Source organism: Coenobita brevimanus, chromosome 31 (genome assembly GCF_032717465.1).
Source record: "Coenobita brevimanus isolate Jiangsu-jjx chromosome 31, ASM3271746v2, whole genome shotgun sequence".
NCBI lineage: Eukaryota > Metazoa > Arthropoda > Malacostraca > Decapoda > Coenobitidae > Coenobita > Coenobita brevimanus.
The window spans coordinates 14718472-14736951 of NC_136984.1; the positions used below are offsets into that span (position 1 = coordinate 14718472).

Below are 18480 nucleotides of genomic sequence, written 5' to 3' on the forward strand. Positions count from 1 at the left end.
CTAAGAGAGTCCAGGTTGGGTGACGACGATGGTGGAGTACGTCCCGGGGCCTTGGTCGGCTCAGGAGGCAAGGTAATGATGATAGAAGATGTAGTCTCCCTGTGCTATGACCTTGAGCCCCTGGCCGACATAGCCATTGCCATGCCTCACAACGCATGCCAATTGGATGAGATACAGACCCTACTATCGACCATTGTGGGGAAACACAACCCAGATAAGTTGTGGTAACCTCTTTATCTACCAGTTTCTTGGAAAATGGAGTATATCAAAGACAGGTTCTCTCAGTTAAATGACACATTTTCCAGTCAGGCACCCGTAGGTCGTTCATGTGTGAAATGTGGTCTTTTTGCCTTTGGAGGAGAAATTCTAAGTGGCTTATTTGGAGTTGCAACAGCCCGTGACCTCCCTGATTTCAAATCCGACCTTGCTCAGTTAGCCGGTGCCCTTGAGTCTCAAAATCGAGTAATAAAGATTCAACATACTATATTACAGAAGATCACAGCCCACTTAAATGAGGTTACACACAGTAAACTACTTCACAGGAATTCTAAAGAAGCAAATTCCAAAAATTAACATTGTTTCCGAGCTCCTTTCTGTCAAACTACATATAGACAACCTTCAACTCTCTATAGACTCCTCTCACAGGTCACTACCATAGTTCGTATTCTAGCCAATGCTGTCGATGGTCGTGTCACTGCGGACTTAGTATCGGTCTCTGATCTTCGCTCTGTATTAGAATGGGCTTGCTCTAAGTTTGACTTGTCTCCAGTGCTTTCATTCTCCCCTCTAGAATTCTACTATCCAGTACTTGAGGCCACTTTCCTCGCTAAGGACATTGTAGTTCATATCCCTCTTCGTTCTACCATCACATTCAACCTCTTCCAAATTATTCCTTTTCCCTTCTTGTTCAGTAACTTCTTATTGCAAGCCTCTTTTCTCTCGGAATATTTCCTCCTGTCTCATGATTGTCTTTCCACTGCTTTCCCATCGTCCAGTGATCTCGCCAAATGTTCTATCCTTACACCTACGTCTCGTCTTCGTGCTGCCTACCTTCTGGCTATTTTCCCTAGTAGTGCCGCACCCTGCGAGTCTGCCTTGGTTCGAAACCATTCTGTACACTCTGCCTGTTCCTTTATTCCGGCTCCTAACCCCCCAGTGGATAACGTTCATGTGAACCACATCCAATACTTCTTCACTGTCCCCGTCTCTGTTAGTATCATGTGTCCTGGAACTTCTGTTCGTTCAGTGCCTGCTAGTGCTGTCTATAAGGCGTCAGACTATTGTACAGTTAAATCAGAATCTGTCATTACCTATGCCACTCGTTATCATCAGACCGTACGCAGTCACACACATGAGATCTTTCAACCCAACATAACTTCCATTATCCCTTTTGACAAACTATCCATCACCTCTGTCAACTTGCGTATGTTGACTTTCCTCAGCGAGAGTGATTTCATTATGAATCAGTTTTCCTTGGCCTTCAGCCGTTCATGGTTACATCCGGTCTTTGTGTTTCCCCCAGTGGCTCTCTCTTTTATTGGATTCATTCTGACCATTTGTTCAGTGCATTGTTGTGTTAGGAAAATGGAACGCAGACTACATGAAATCCGAATCGCAGCAGGGATATTACAACCATCACAGGAGGTTGAAGCTGGCCGTACTTAGTGATCTCTCATATGACTACGTGAAGTGCAAAAAGAATCATATAACAACTGTGGTAAGTAAACAGACAAATGTGCAGTTTAAAACGACACTGACTACACTGAAAAGTTAATGAAATACAGTGGAAAATAAAAGAACAATGATAATGAACAAGAGCACAAAAAATTATCAAAATAGTAACATAGAATAACAAACAGAAAACAATTTGAACAGTAAATAATGTGAAAATAACACGAGGAACGATTCTCAACGGTGACACAATTGAAAGAAAGAAAACAAGAGAGAAAAGAAAGAAAGAAAAGGAAAGGACAACATATCTATAAACAATGGACTTCATCCAGACAATACTGTGTGCTCCACAGTTGAAATATTACTATTCCATGTATGCTTTTATTATTATAACTGTGTACAATGGACTTCAACTATATATATATATATATATATATATATATATATATATATATATATATATATATATATATATATATATATATATATATATATATATATATATATATATATATATATATATATACTATTTCAACTACATAGAGAGAGAGAGAGAGAGAGAGAGAGAATATATATATATATATATATATATATATATATATATATATATATATATATATATATATATATAGAGTATATATATATATATATATATATATATATATATATATATAACTAGGCTGCTTCCCCCAAGGAAAGGGAGGTAGCCGAGACAGGACGACACACTCCCCATTTACTCATCCATTCAAACACATTCATTCGCATCTTAGCCCCAAAGGGGAGAACGGACAGATCCTCACCGCACCACACCGCACAAGGGTCAACTGCGCAATGCAATCAGTGACATCCTCAACAGGGCCCGACAGCAGAACTGGTTTACCCCTGCCACATCATAACAAACCCATCCCCTTACCCGCACCTGACCTGACTAGCTGATCAGACCAAATGCGGGAGAATATTCCCTCAGGGCTGCGTCATCACTTATTCATTCACAATTTCTCTCCATTTATTTCTGTCACGCACAGCCACTCTTCCTTGCTCAACAGACATCCCTCTCGCATCCAGCGCTCTCTTCAAACTGTCCATCCATCCTATTCTTCTCTTCCTCTCAGCCTTACACCTCTCACATTAGATCTAGTTATCTTTTTCACCAGTCGCTCATTATCCATTCTCTCCATATGCCCAAACCATCGCAACACCCTCTGCTCAACACTATCTATATATCTATCTATCTATCTATCTATCTATATCTATATATAATATATATATATATATATATATATATATATATATATATATATATATATATATATATATATATAAACTATATATCTATATTTGTATATATATATTATTATATATATATATATATTATTATATATATATATATATATATATATATATATATATATCTCCACTGTATACAAATTGTTCTTCCATCAACATATTACTGGATTTCCTGCTTGACTCACATGGCCATGTACTGGGACCTTCCTTCCTTATAATCATTATCATTTCAAGTACTTATTTACCTAGTGAAACTCATCCCCCTCAATAGTTATATAAATAATGACATTGTGTCAGGAGACATTATTTTAATTTAACGGGGGAGTATTGTAACCATACTATGTAACTATAACCATGCTTTGTGAAACATAATACTGCAATACTCCTACTACTACTACTACTTCTACTACTACTACTACTAATAATAATAATAACAATAATAATAATAATGTAATAATAATGTACTAATAATACTAAAAGCAACAACAACAATAATAATAATAATAATAATAATAATAATAATAATACATGGGAGGGAAAGGGTTAGCACTCTGGCTTCGGCTTTTCTGTCATTCTCTGACTAAATATATCTGCACTGTTTACATATCTCCTAATTCTAATGACTCTCAAAAATTCTTTGACTATCTTTTGTCCACAATGGAACACATTCCATCCATTTCACCTTTTTATAAAATCTCCATTCTAGGTGATTTCAATGTTCAACACCACCTTTGGCTCTCCTCTCCTTTCACTGATCCACCTGGTGAACTAGCTTACACCTTTTCTATCCTTAATGACCTACAGCAGCTTGTACAGCACTCTACCCGTATCCCTGACCACCTTGGAGAGAGCTCCAACATACTTGACCTCTTCCTTACTACTAATCCTTCTGCTTACAATGTTAATCTTTTCTCTCCGTTGGGCTCCTCCGATCACATCCTTATCACCTTAACCTGTCCTATCACTCCAGTACAGCCTGCTGACCCTCCAAAGAAACATCGTCTGTGGCACTTTGAAGCTGCGGATTGGGAGGCCCTCAGGCAGTATTTCTTTGATTTTCCCTGGAATGATTATTGCTTCCATGGCTGGGAGCCATCTGAGTGTGCCTTGCGCATTAAGGAGGTTATTCTCTTGGGCTTGGAAGCAAACATTCCTTTCTTATATCCTCTGACTAATGCAAGAAAGCCATGGTTTAATCACGCTTGTTCTAATGCTGTCCGCAACAAGGAGAGGGCCTATAAAAGGTACTGGAGCCAACCCACCCCTGATTCACATCTTTTATACGTTTCTGCCCTGAATCATGCAAGTCTGTTGTTCGCTCTGCTAAAAATAATTTCATCTGTACTAAATGCTCTCAACTCTCCAACTCGAATTCTACCCGCTCCTTCTGGTACTTTGCCAAAAACCTTTCTAACAACTTTACCTCATCATCCTTCCCTCGTCTTTTCTATTCTGATGGCTCTGTAGCTATTTCTTCTACTGATAAAGCAGATCTTTTCACTCAGACTTTCTCCTCCAATTCCACCTTAGACGATTCCGGTGCTGTTCCTCCATCACTTCCCCCCTCTGACTTCGTCATGGCTGATATTAAAATTTCTTCAGATGATGTATTTTCTGCCATTGCTGGCCTCAATACTAATAAGGCATATGGGCCAGATGGAGTCCCTCCTGTTGTTCTCAAGAACTGTGCTTCTGTGCTTACACCCTGCCTAGGCAAGCTCTTTCGCCTTTGTCTATCAACTTGTACCTTTCCTTCTTGCTGGAAGTTTGCTCTCATTCAGCCAGTCCCAAAGAAGGGTAACCATTCCCAACCCTCTAACTATCGTCCAATTGCTTTAACATCCTGCATCTCAAAAATTTTCATGTCAATTCTTAGTAGAAAAATTTTAAAGCATCTTTCCTGTCACAACCTTCTTTCTGATCGTCAGTATGGGTTCTGTCAGGGACGCTCCACTGGCGATCTTCTCACCTACGTTTCAGATTCCTGGTCATCCTCCTTTCGGAACTTTGGCGAAAGCTTTGCCATTGCACTTGACATCTCAAAGGCTTTCAATCGAGTCTGTGCATAAATCTTTAATCTCCAAACTGCCCTCTTATGGTTTCTATCCTTCTATCTGTGCCTTCATCTCTAGCGTCCTTTCTGATCGTTCTATTGCCGCTGTTGTAGACGGCCATCGTTCTCCTCCTAGATCTATCAACAGTGGTGTTCCTCAGGGCTCTGTCCTATCACCAACTCTTCCTTTTATCCATCAGTGACCTTCTAAGCTGTACATCTAACCTTATCCACTCTTATGCTGATGACTTCATCCTTCAACTTTCCATTCGGTTCCCGCAACGTCCATCTCAGTAGTTACTTCAACAAACAAGAGATGAGGCTATGGCACACCTAATGTCTGACTTGGCTCGTATCTCTGACTGGGGTAAAAATAATCAGGTGGTTTTTAATGCATCAAAAACTCAGTTATTACACCTATCAACCCAACAATATCTTCCACAGGTATACACAATAATGTTTAATAATATTCAGCTTAATCCTGCATCATTCTTGAACATGCTTGGGGTTTCATTTACTTGGGACTTATCTTGGAAAGATCATATTACATCTCTTGTAAAATCTGCTTCCAAGAGATTAAGTGTGTTTAGCCGACTCCGTTCTTTCTTTACCCCTGCACAATTGTTGACTCTGTACAAGGGTTTTATCTGCCCCTGTGTGGAGTACAACTCTTATGTGTGGGGAGGCTTCCCACATACAGCTCTTCTCAATATGGTGGAGTGAAAGGCTTTTCGTCTCATTAACTTTCCTCCTCTTACTGACTCCCTTCAACCTCTGTCTCTTTGTCGCACTGTTGCATCTTTATCTCTTTTCTATCGCTACTTCAATGGTCACTGCTACTCTTGTAACGACGGGCCTTTCAATCCCACCGTTATCGTTCCATCAGTGTAATGTTAGGATTTATAATCTTACCGGTTGTTGGTTCTGATCAACTTACCCATTGATAATACAAATGGTACTCGACTTAGTCTCCCCTCCGTGATTGGTGGAAAATTCACTTCAGTAAAACAAAAGGGGGAGGGGGTGGTGTTTTGACTTGGTATGGTATAGGTTAATTGTTTAAGATAGTTTTGGTAGCGTTTGTAGTTTTTGGCCGAGTCGAGATTAAGTCAGTACCACGTGTGGTCGTCGTTCCCAAAGCGAAGGAATCTTGAATTGGAAGAGGAGTGAGTTAGGCATGAGAGGACATAATTGCCTTGATTGGGTATAAAAAAAAAAAAAATGACATACTTTACTCTACTTTAATAATTCTATACTTGGTTTCATCAGACATTTTTAATTACATGACCTTTTTAGTCATATGAAAAAGGGTTGTACATTAAAACCATGGTTTGGGTGATCATTCATACAACATTGTCACCAGGCGAAACAATTTGGAACATTCAAGCGATTTCTGAGGTCATCGTACCTCACTCTTTATTGTCAGTTATTCTTGGGCTCGACAATAGCCTCAAGACTGGGACATTTATGAGCTTGGGTTGTCTTTTCGGGCTGGCATAGCCTCGAACCACAAAAAAATATATATCACTCGGGTTCTATTTCGTCCGTGTAGTATATCATCATCATGCAATTCACTATAACTCACAATCACTATCAATTCATAATTATTAACAATTCAATAATCATCATTAATGCATAATCACCAAAAATACATAAATCACTCGGGTTTGTTTAGCCTCGAGGAACAACTCAAAAATCACATTTTTTTGCTCACAACCATTAAGTTCCCTTCAATGCTCCTAATTTTCTAACATATTAATATAAGAGAAAGAAAACGGTTAATGAGTTTGAATTTCGCCTTTCCGTTACATGATCACATCACTTTTCAAATTTCTATTCCTTATCTACAAAAAAAAATTCACCTGATAGATCAATAATACCATTTCTACTACATTCAGTTTATAAAATAATTCATGGGTAGTGTAAGTGTGTAAGACGAATCTTGGGCAATACCACGAGATGGCCTCGTGCACACTGCGACGTCACCGGTGTCTGGGGACTGAACCAACGTCTATTACACACGACGTCTGAGCAGCAAGTCTACGTTAAGCTTTTAACAACATTACTTCATATGGTTCACACCAAGTAAGGATTAAACAAGAAAAAGGGGGGAAAAAATGAGGAATGTGAACAGCTCACCTGAACCAACGTCTATTACACATGACGTCTGAGCAGCAAGTGTGGCCTCTCGGGCACGCAAGAGACACCACTGCTAGATCAAATAAGATTGTGTTTTTGCAATATGGTGGGTTTTAATTCTCTTCACTATTTATATAGTAGTGTACACATGACGTTAGGGCTTTTGATTGAATTGGGGAAAATTTGGGATTCAATGCTTACTTAATTTAAATACTGAATTTACCACTATCCCGCCTTGAGTTTGGGGCAGCTTATGCCATCTAGTGACGGCTAAGGCAAGCGGGACTATAGATCCTCACAAATGACATTATTTAGGCCTTTTTTGACTATTAATCTTACATATTTGGGTTCTAGCAGCTTCATCAGTGAGCATTTCACAACTAGGATACGGAAAGAATTGTATACCCATCATTACTCTGTTTAAGGTTTAAACTTGGCGCCCAACAACGACGCATAAACAAGGAGAAAGGCTGCTCGCATCTGTTATTCATCACTCGACCAGACGGAGGAATTCCCATAGCTCGACACTCACAATTACATCACCCAATGCATAGATATAGAGATGTATACATATAAAAATAAAGTTAATGCTACATCAATCATTAACATATGAATTACTACTTAGGACAGGAATTTATAGACTAGTATTCAGATTACACCCTATCTAACTTAGAAATTACAGTACCTCTAAACACATACATGAATACTAAATTTGTGGCACTACACTCTGAACTGTTTGCTTGCATTCCTCCACCTCTACGACGGGCACTTAGCACCAGTCTAGCAGCAAACTCTCATCCCTTTTCTGTCCAACTCTCTAATGCAAGAGTTAATCGTTACTCCCAGTCCTTCATTTATGCAACAGGTCAACTCTGGAACTGTCTCCCTCTGTCTGTATTTCCTGCTTCCTATGATCTCCAGTCTTTCAAACGCAGTGTGTCCAGGCATCTCGAAATGATAGGATCTTGAATTTGGCTCTTTCTTGTATATTGTTTTTCTCTTGGAAGGAACAATTATTGTGGGCTTGCGGCCTTTGGTTCCTTCTTCCTCGCATTAAAAAAAAAAATCTTTCATCTGACAACACTGTACACTTAACACGTTTTAGAAAAGTCGGAGCTACATTTTTTCTCGCAGGAGAGGTTCAATAGCATGCATCCTCGCGCCCGCACCGACGTAAGCACGAACACACATACACACACACACACACACACACACACACACACACACACACACACACAAACTATACAGTATCTTGCTCGCTACTAACTCTGAGGCTGCAGTGACTCGTTCTTGGCAGAATAGAATGCTCTGGCACTGTCTGAGCAAAATAATAACAATGACATCACCAAGAGAGTACTATAGTAAGAAATATAAATATAAATCAGATATCCACAAAAAAGGGAATATTTAGATGTAAAATATTGAAACTAGATATACAACATGTGATGAGGTACTAGGGAACATTTACAGGTCAAGAGAACAAGGCTACTGGTGCATCAGGGGCCAAAAGGCAGGTTACCAGATCAATGACCAAACGACATCTTTTCAATTTTGTTTTAGCTCACGGCTGACATTTTATTCAGCGAAGGAGAGCCCCCGGCGTAGTGATGGGAGAAGATGGAGAGTGAGAGACTAACTAGGAGAGTGTATGCGAGTGAGGTGGAGGGAGAAAGGAGGGTGAGACTGAGGACGAAAAGGAGGGATGGAGTCGAGAGGATGGAGAGTGAGTGCCTAACTAGGAGTGTGTATGTGAGTGAGGTGGAAGGGGGAAGAGGGCAGGTGAGACCAAGGATGAGATGGAGGGATGGCACGGAGAGGATGGAGAAAGAGACTAATTAGGAGTGTATGTGAGTGAGGTGGAGGGGAGGGGGAGAGAGGGGAGACTGAGGATGAGATGGAAGGATGAGTGGAGAGGTATATGAGCACAAGGGGTGTAAGTCGGGGGGACGCAGGGAACAGGGCGATATGTAGGTGATATGTTTGTGTCCACCCCTTATGGGATTGAGGCACTTGGCTATAGACAGATAGGTGTAGGTAGTTTGAGCAGTCTCTCGTTGGCTGAATAAAACCACCAGGTGGAAACAAGAACGCAATAAAAAAAGATGTCACCATCAGCTTTCTCCCCTGTGCGGAGCCAAAATCACCAGGTGGGCGCTCCAAACCTCTGCAACACCTTGTCCTGCTCCACCAACTCAAGCTGCACCTTCTTGCGCATATAGAAGATGGGACAGTCACGGCTGGCATAGGGATTAAAGAGTGAGTCCATTATGTAGCTTTAAACACATTTAGCTACACTTCCCACTAAGCTCAGACTCATCACTATTACTATTATAACTATTTCTATCTACTTGCATTATCATTATTATTATTCTAGCCCAATATCCAGCTAAACATGGTGAATGCTGGGATGGATGCAAAAAGGAGTAAAAGAATTACCAATGTCTATCTATCTACAGCCAGACGCCATAATCCCGTAAGGGGTGGCCACAAACAAATCCCCTTCATGTCGCTCTGTCCCCTACCATTTTCCTGCCCCCCCCCACTCACATCCTCCTCTTCCATATACCTCTCTACTCCATCCCTCCATCTCATCCTCGACCTCCTCGATAAACTGGGTCACACATCCATTCACCCATCATTCATCATCATCATCCTATCCTTTTTTCCTCGTCTAAGGAGGGGGTGAGGTACAGGTCCAAAAACCAAGAAGAAAAAACCATGAGAGTGGGAAAATTAAGCGACGGGAAGCCCCGTGCAATGAACCACACACTCACTCATTCACTCACCACTCCAGCCCCCAGCCTCTGGATTTCTGGGGTTCACCTCACAGCCAAATTTTCACAGGTTTTAATCTATATATTTTCTCTGAGGCCTCTTCACAGTCATGGATTATTTTCAGATGCTGATAATCTTAAATACACTAGGATGCCAGTCAATTACTCAATAACCCAGTACTTCAGAAAGCAAATAATGCTTTATTAGGCAAGAGCTACCCTAAGCTGAATAAAACCACATGGTGGTCATCAGAATAAACTGCCTCAGTAGTGTCCTGCTCTAAAGATGGTTAAAAACAATAGGTTTATACAGGGATAAGATATTAAGGCTCAATCTCTAGAATGGCTCAGAAAATCAGCCACCTGGCACAGGCATGTGCGGTGCATCTATAGGGGAAAATACCTGAAAGTTTATAGTAAACTTTCAATTATTCGTCGTTGCAATATCTGGTACTATTTGCTTGGCTCTAGTAAAGCAACATCCGACGAAATTATGCAACATCTGGCTCTGGAACGGGAAGTAACCGGTGGTTCTATGCAATATCCGGTGTATCACCCAGCTAGTAAGCAGTGGCCAAATAGTGTTGTATTACTGCTCAGTATCATTAATGTATTGTATTTTATGCCTAGTTTTCATCTTTTACTCTTGTGAAAGCTTTTAGGATAGAGGGTTGAGACGGACAATAACACAATAGCCAGCTTCACGCCGAATGTTGTACCGATGGGGGGTGGGGGTACTATGCAATATCTGGCGTCTCATTTTATTTGGCATAGTGCTTGCCTGAATTACGCCGGATAATTGAAAGTTTACTGTATATGTTGATGGTTTGGTCTATGTGGTGTAGTCAGGTGTACAAGATCTTGAATGATGTGATTGAATATCTGGTCCATTTCATTGCATATGCTGCGGTAGTTCTCTCTCTATCATGCTTTCACTTTACTTGTTTTCTCTACATTCTTCTTCACGCTATCCTTAGGTGAGAAAGAAGGTCAGAATGATAATGAATAATAATGGAAAACTTGCATTTATGATCATGTAGGTTGGGTAAGTTGCTACATGCCTAAATGATAACAGGGTACAACAACTGATCCTGTACAAATAACATTCTAATGGGGTAAAAAAAGAAAATGATACTTCAGACATAAAGTTATTGACCTCAAGTTATTGCAGTACAACAGTTGATCTGGTACAAGCTGGTCAAGTAATAGAATTGGGAAGAAAGTAACATACTGAAAATATGGGATTGTGAAACATGTATAACTGAGCACAAAACTATTGGGAAAAATAGGGTTAGGTTAACTGATCTTGCACAGTAACCCCCAGCAGCTCAACATTCTGCATTGAGCCGGATATTGTGTCACTATCTGTCTCGACTCCCTATTTTAAAAACTCTTCCATGAGTCAAAGCTGAAAAATAAGCATAAAATATATACAACACAGTAATGATTCATTCATTCATTCATCATCTAATCCAGCGTTGCCCCATGAGGAGCGTATGAGCCTGGGGCTAGGCAAGTTGGTCCTGACATATAAGATGAGAGTGACCAGCCTCACTTATCCTTGAGTGGCATTCCATAAGCAATAAGCCCCAACCTTTCCTTGGATTTAAACCTACAAAGGCTCAATCCGATTGGTGTGCCTTAATTACCCACTAAACCACCAGGTGCCATTATTTGGATATGTGGTTACCACCCAGCACAGTAAATGGTTTCCTGGTGTACAGGAAACCATTTGGCTTGTCACTTAGTGTAGAGTCACACGTAGGCAGAAGGAAGAAGAAAGAATGAAGGAAAAAAAGACAAGAGGAAGGAAGGAAAGAAAAGAGGAAAGGGCAGGTACCTGAGAGCAGAATTACATCAAGTGAGCGTATGGTGACCACCCCCGCATACCACTATAACGATACAGTACAGTAATTGTTCAATCGAGCGAAGCGAGCGAGAGCGCCAAATTAATTCACAGTTTAGACCCCCAACGTATGTACCTGAGCGAAAGATTTATCGCATCAGCAAGAAATGGGGACATGGGTTGGGAGGAAAACTCTGTAGTACAGTAGCAAACTTTTTTTGAATATCTCAGCCAATTTTGAAGTTTCAAGAAAGATAGACACCAACTTGGAAATCGGATAAAAATCCTCAATTATTTTCATTTCATAGACAACCAGCTTCTACAAGGGTACAATAACTGACCTCGTACAGATAACTTTCTCATGTATGGACCCCTGGCAGCGCTGACACTGGGTCCACAGCCGGGAAAGTTTCTCTTCCAGCACAGCCAGTGTGGACATCTCATTCATGTACACCTCACATTCACGTTTCTGGTAAAGGAGGGAGTACTATGGTAGGTCAGGATGGATTAAAGCATGTTACTCACATTCCTGATATGGGGAAGAAATAAGGCTGGCCGGAAAGGACTGCAGGATGTTATACTGCATTCTACACATACAGTGACACTATGACACTACTTGGCTCACAAATGGTTACTTCAATGGTCCCTACTCCTCTGAATTGTCTGCTTTTATCCCTTCACCACTGCGGAGGGCATGAAGCACCCATCTGGCAGCAAAATCCCATCCCTCTCCTGTCCAACTCTCTAATGTAAGAGTTAACTGTTACTCCCTGTCCTTCATGTATGCTACAGGTCAACTCTGAAATTGTCTTTGTATTTTCTGCTGAATATGATCTCCAGTCTTTTGGATGCAGTGTGTCCAGGCATCTCGAAATGAATGGATCTTAAATTTGACTTTCATTTATTGTGATTATTTGTGCTCTTATATTATTATTATTATTATTATTATTATTATTATTATTATTCTTTATTATTATTATTATTATTATTATTATTATTATTATTACTGTTATTATTATTGTTATTATTATTATTATTATTATTATTATTATTATTGTGTGTGTGTGTGTGTGTGTGTGTGTGTGTGAAATATAATCCTTTCAAGGTGCAAGGGTCTGAGGCAAGGCAACAGCAGTCTATAAATAATAATGGTTTCATGTACCTGTATAGAGGAGTGACCAAGTGACTCAGTTGACTAAAGTACAGTAGGTATGTAAAAGTGACCAAGAAACTAAAATGACTAACCATGAGACTCCAGTGACTTGTGTGGGTATGTAAATGTGATCAAGAGACTAAAATGACTTACCAAGAGACTCCAATGACTTAACTAGATGTGTAAGTGACCAACAGACTCCAATGACTAACTATGAGACTACAATGACGAACTTGGGAATGCAATAGAGACCAAGAGACTCCAGTGACTAAATTAAGTGTTCTAACCTTGCAGTGTTGACATAGTGCCTGGGCAGCGGATGGTATGGGCACCTTGCAGCCCACACAGGAGGCCTTCTTGGCGATGAACTTGCCCATGGAACCCACCTTACTCTGTGTGATGATGCGACAACGTGTGTGGTCACCCTCTGTAACCACCCATATCACCAATCCATCAATTATAATCAACAGTCAATCAATCACTCATAATCATCAATCCATCATCATACTCTACATACATACATACATCATCTTAATCCTGTATTGCCTCATGAGGAGCGTAGAAGCCCTGGGCTAGGCAAGTTTGTCCTGATATTTAAGATGAGAGAGAGCAGCCTCACTGATCCCTGAGTGGCATTACGTGAGCAATAATCCCCAACCATCCCTTGGATATAAATCTGCACAGGCTCAATCCGACTGGAGCGCCTTAATTACCCATTAAACCACCTTGTGCCATAATTTGGTTATATGGCCTCACTTACCATCAAGGAAAGCCTATATTCTCGTCGGTTATGGAAGCTCCCTAACACCTCTTCCTTGGTGATTTATTTTTAGATACGGCTGTTTAGTACCCTTTTATACATTATTTATGCAGAGTATGGCAAAACTGGAAGGATCTGTGTAACAGAGAATAAGATAGTAAGGTGTAATAGGAAAATAAGTCACTTAGGAAAAGGTATTAAGGACCTATCTCTGCCTATGAAGAGATTTCACGGCACATTAATATTATCATTTGTGCAATTTTTAACCAAGTTAAAGTGGGATAGAAAGTGTAAGGAGAAATACATTGAAGTGGTTTGGTCATGTGGAATGATGGAGTAGGTCTAATTAGGAAAGTGTATGTGAGTGAGGTGCATGTGGAGTTAGATGGGGAGAGTGGCTGACAAATGTGGAAGTGAAGGGGCACTGTGATGTGGATGTGGATGTGACAGAAAGTGTTAGGAGAAACTCACTGAGGTGGTTTGGCCATGTGGAGAGGATGGAGAGTGAGAGAATAACTAGGAAAGTGTACGTGAATTATATGTAGGCGGACCGAGGGCAAGGAAATGGCAGGGGATAAGGCGACATGGAGACAATTTGTTTGTGGTCACCCCTTACAGGATTAAGGCGTCTGGCTATAAATAGATAGGTAGACAGATGGATGGATAGATAGCTAAATAGAGTGACTAGTGTAATAAGGTGATGATATGAAGATTAACGACAAGAGCATCAATGACTCACTCAGCAGCTGACTCTCGGCTTTCTCCCCTAAGATGGGCTCAAAGATCCTAAGGAGAGGTTTGCTGAGCTGGTTGGTGAGGTAATATTCGTAGTCCACCGGAAGACTGTTCTCAAAAACGTAGATGGGGTCCTGGGGAGGGGGGGTTAGAGGTTGTTTATCATCATCATCATCATCAACATCATTATTATTATCACCATTATCATCATTACCATCCACCATCATCGCCATCACCACCACCATCATCATCATCATAATCACTGTTACAATCATCATTATCATCACAGTCACTGCTGTCATCATTATCATTCCTGTCATCATCTTTGTCATCACCATCATCACTCTTCTCTTCATCGTTGTCATATGTCATCCTCATCACTGCTGTTATCAACATCATCATTTTTGTCTTCAACATTGTCACGTGTCATCATTTTTCTCTTCAACATCGTCATGTATCATCATTATTGTCTTCAACATCGTCATGTATCATCATTATTGTCTTCAACATCGTCATGTATCATCATTATTGTCTTCAACATCGTCATGTATCATCATTATTGTCTCCAACATTGTCAAGTGTCATCATTTTTGTCTTCAACATTATCATGTATCATCATTTTTGTCTTCAACATTATCATGTATCATCATTATTGTCTTCAACATTATCATGTATCATCATTATTGTCTTCAACATTATCATGTATCATCATTTTTGTCTTCAACATTATCATGTATCATCATTTTTGTCTTCAACATCGTCATGTATCTTCATTTTTTCTTCACCATTGTTTTTTTCTTCAACACTGTCATATACGATCATCATCACAATCATTGCTATTTTCATCATCGTTGATCATCATCATAATCATTGCTGTTATCATCGTTGTCAAATTTCATCATCATCATCGTCATCACTACTACTATTGTCATCACCATCATCATCATTACTATCATGTTCATAACCCTACTTTGCCACTCAGTCAGAATCATAGTCACCGCTACTGCCATCACCATCATCATCACCGCTACTGTCATCATCATCATCACTACCACGTTCCTAATGCTATTTTCACACTCAATAATGGGATGGGGTAGGATCCAGAAACCATAGAATGAAAGCATAAAACTAAAAGAACTGTCAATACAGCCTAAAAGGAAACAGACCACTCATCATCATCACCATCATCATCATCATAATCATCATCATCATCATTAATCATCATCTCCACTTTTGTAAATCCTCATCATCACCATCCTCATCATCATCACTTTTGTAAATCATCACCATCCTCATCATCACCGCCTTTATCAATCATCATCATCACCATCCTCATCAACATTACCATCAATCATCAATCAATCATTAATCATCAGTCATCATCAGCATCACCATCCTTCTCATCATCACCAGTCATCATCATCAATCACTAATTATCATCATCATCATCTTTCTCCTCCTCCTCCTCATCATCATCATCATCATCACAATCCTTCTCATCCTCCTCCTCCTCCTCCTCATCATCATCATCACCATCACCACCACAATCAATACAACCATTAATTCTAAGAGGTATGGTTAGGTTAGAGTCCAAGAATAAGGAAAGATAAAGCATACAAGTGGAAGAACTGACACACATGGCTGGTGAAATGGACCAAAGAATCATTCACACATCAATCAACATTTCAACATCCCTACACCTAACATGCATACCCCTCTACACACACACCTCCACATACACTTATAGTAGCCGCAGTTATAGTATACAATTTCGTTGACTACTGAAAAGAAAATGGGGTGCTATCCTTGTTGTATCTGGTCATACATACTTCATCTTTTCATTTGCCGGTGCTTTGAAGTGGATATGTGTGTCTAATATGATAAGCGTTACATTCTGTAGGCTGTATATCTGCGATTGTGTGTGTGTGTGTGTGTGTGTGAGAGAGAGAGAGAGAGAGAGAGAGAGAGAGAGAGAGAGACATCCAGATCTCCTTGCCTGCCATCTGGAAAGGCTACTGTTGCTAATCTAACCTATCCTTCCCTAATCTAACCTTCCCTAACTTTTCCTAGGCTAACCTAACCGAACCAAACCCACTTCAGCCTTCTCATGTGCCAGGGTACCCTTATCCCCGGCAATGATGACAAACGGCACACGATCTCCAAGCTTGGGTGCACTGCCTGGGTCCCGCTTCCTCATCTTGCTGGCCAGCTCTACGTGTGCTTGTTTGGCTTTGTACTCTGTCTTGGTGAGCTCCTTTGTGATCACCAGCTGGGAGATGTCAATGCGATTACAGAGCAGGTCCGAGATGGTCTGTTTGGCATAAGCAACTGCTCCTGACGGGTTCCTTGGGAAGAAAAAGAGCAGAATATGTTTTAAAAATACGGTTACTCGCACAGAGGGTAAGAGATTGCTTGTTTAGCACAGAAGTCACACAGAAGGTTAGAGATACTTTAGTTTGTCTGGCATACGCAACCCCTCCTGTTGGGTTCCTGAGGTAGGAGAAAAAACAAGATATGTTTTTAAAAGTACGGTAAGAGTGGGGAGAAACGTACCAGTTGTATCGCCACTTTTTTCACACAGTTGACACTATAAATTGGGAGAAGCTGGCAAATCTGCTTAACTCCTAAAGACCGCAGATTTCTCAAGGTGCCTATCCCCAGAACTTCAATTATTATGGTCCGTTTTTTTTTTTTTTCTCAGATTGTAATTTTTTTCTTACATGTTTCAAGAGCTTGAATTTACAAACCTGAAAAAGTATATTTCACGCTCATATGTCCAATGGTTACAGTACTAGCGACCATCAAAAATAAAGTCTACCGCTGAATCTGCCAGAGAATGGGAGTAAATGGAAAACAATTCCTGCCAAAGGAAAAAAAAAAACTACAGAAATCACTAAAAGCAATATGATTTTTGTGCCTATGCATAAAACAAGTTGTTTGAGAATGCATGAATGTAAAATTAAATGATGCATAGTGTACAACATTAGCGGGTTCTGCACGCAAATATTTCAGTATGTAACATATAAAAAGCCAAACACATTTACTGATATGTGTTACTGAATGACTGGTGTTACAACTAGTTACACCTCACATACCCCTAGCCCCATCACAATATGGTTTTAGGCTGGTGCACTCCACAAACACTCTTCTTACAAACCTTACACAGAGAGTTTTTCATGGCATCAATTCAGCTAGGCCACCACACAGAACACTCCTAGTCACAATACACATTAGCAAAGCTTTTGATGGCATCCTCCGCCACAACCTAACAAACATAATATTCAACACAAACATACACAATAACACAAAAAGATGGCTGGCAAACTAATTTGCATGTAGATGTGCAATGTAACATTTGCCAGTCAGTCAACGAACATCAGAAGCTTCACAAACGGCGTCCCTCAAGGATCTGTTTGGTCCCTCTACTTCTTTAACCTATACATGCACGACATACACACATCCCACACACCACAAATACACATAGCTTCCTTTGCGGATGACATAACACATATACACACGAAAATGCAAACACAGCCGTACATATCCTCCAACCTTACCTCAACACAGTACATGAATGGTTCACCCAAAACAGACACTAAATAGTCCCAGCCAAATCTACAGTGATCCTTCTCACAAACTGGGCGGTAGAACACAGTCACATTCCACATCTCACAATAAAGAACACTCCCCTAACACACACACACACACACACACACACAATCCTTGGTTTAACATACAGTACATCGATGTCATTTAAACAACACATCACAAACATTAAAGGTAAATTAACACCAAGACTCAATGCCTTAAGGGCACTTGCCCATGCAATATTTGGACACAACAAAGAAACCACGACCACAGTATACAAACAATATATACGTTCACTTGTTCACTGATGAATTATGCAAGCCCTACGTGGGATTCTAACCTCACTAAAACATACTACAACACTCTACAAACCATACAGAACAAGGCCTTAAAAATAATCACAGGCTGCACAGCTACTACACCCACAGACCACCTACACCAAGAAAACAAAGTTCTCAAAGTCAAGGATCATAT

General features: G+C 40.2%; 1 protein-coding gene across 1 annotated transcript in view; it reads right to left on the reverse strand.

Annotated features, from left to right (window-relative positions):
* Positions 1 to 9290: 9290 nt before the first annotated feature.
* LOC145395418 (DNA polymerase delta catalytic subunit-like) overlaps positions 9291 to 18480 on the reverse strand; it is a 134054-nt gene continuing 124864 nt past the window's right edge. The window contains exons 18-22 of the mRNA XM_080269023.1: positions 16514 to 16763; positions 14423 to 14552; positions 13211 to 13350; positions 12112 to 12239; positions 9291 to 9387 (exon numbers count right to left, since the gene is read on the reverse strand). Coding sequence (XP_080125149.1) covers positions 9291 to 9387; positions 12112 to 12239; positions 13211 to 13350; positions 14423 to 14552; positions 16514 to 16763 — 745 coding nt within the window. The remainder of the gene's footprint in view (positions 9388 to 12111; positions 12240 to 13210; positions 13351 to 14422; positions 14553 to 16513; positions 16764 to 18480) is intronic.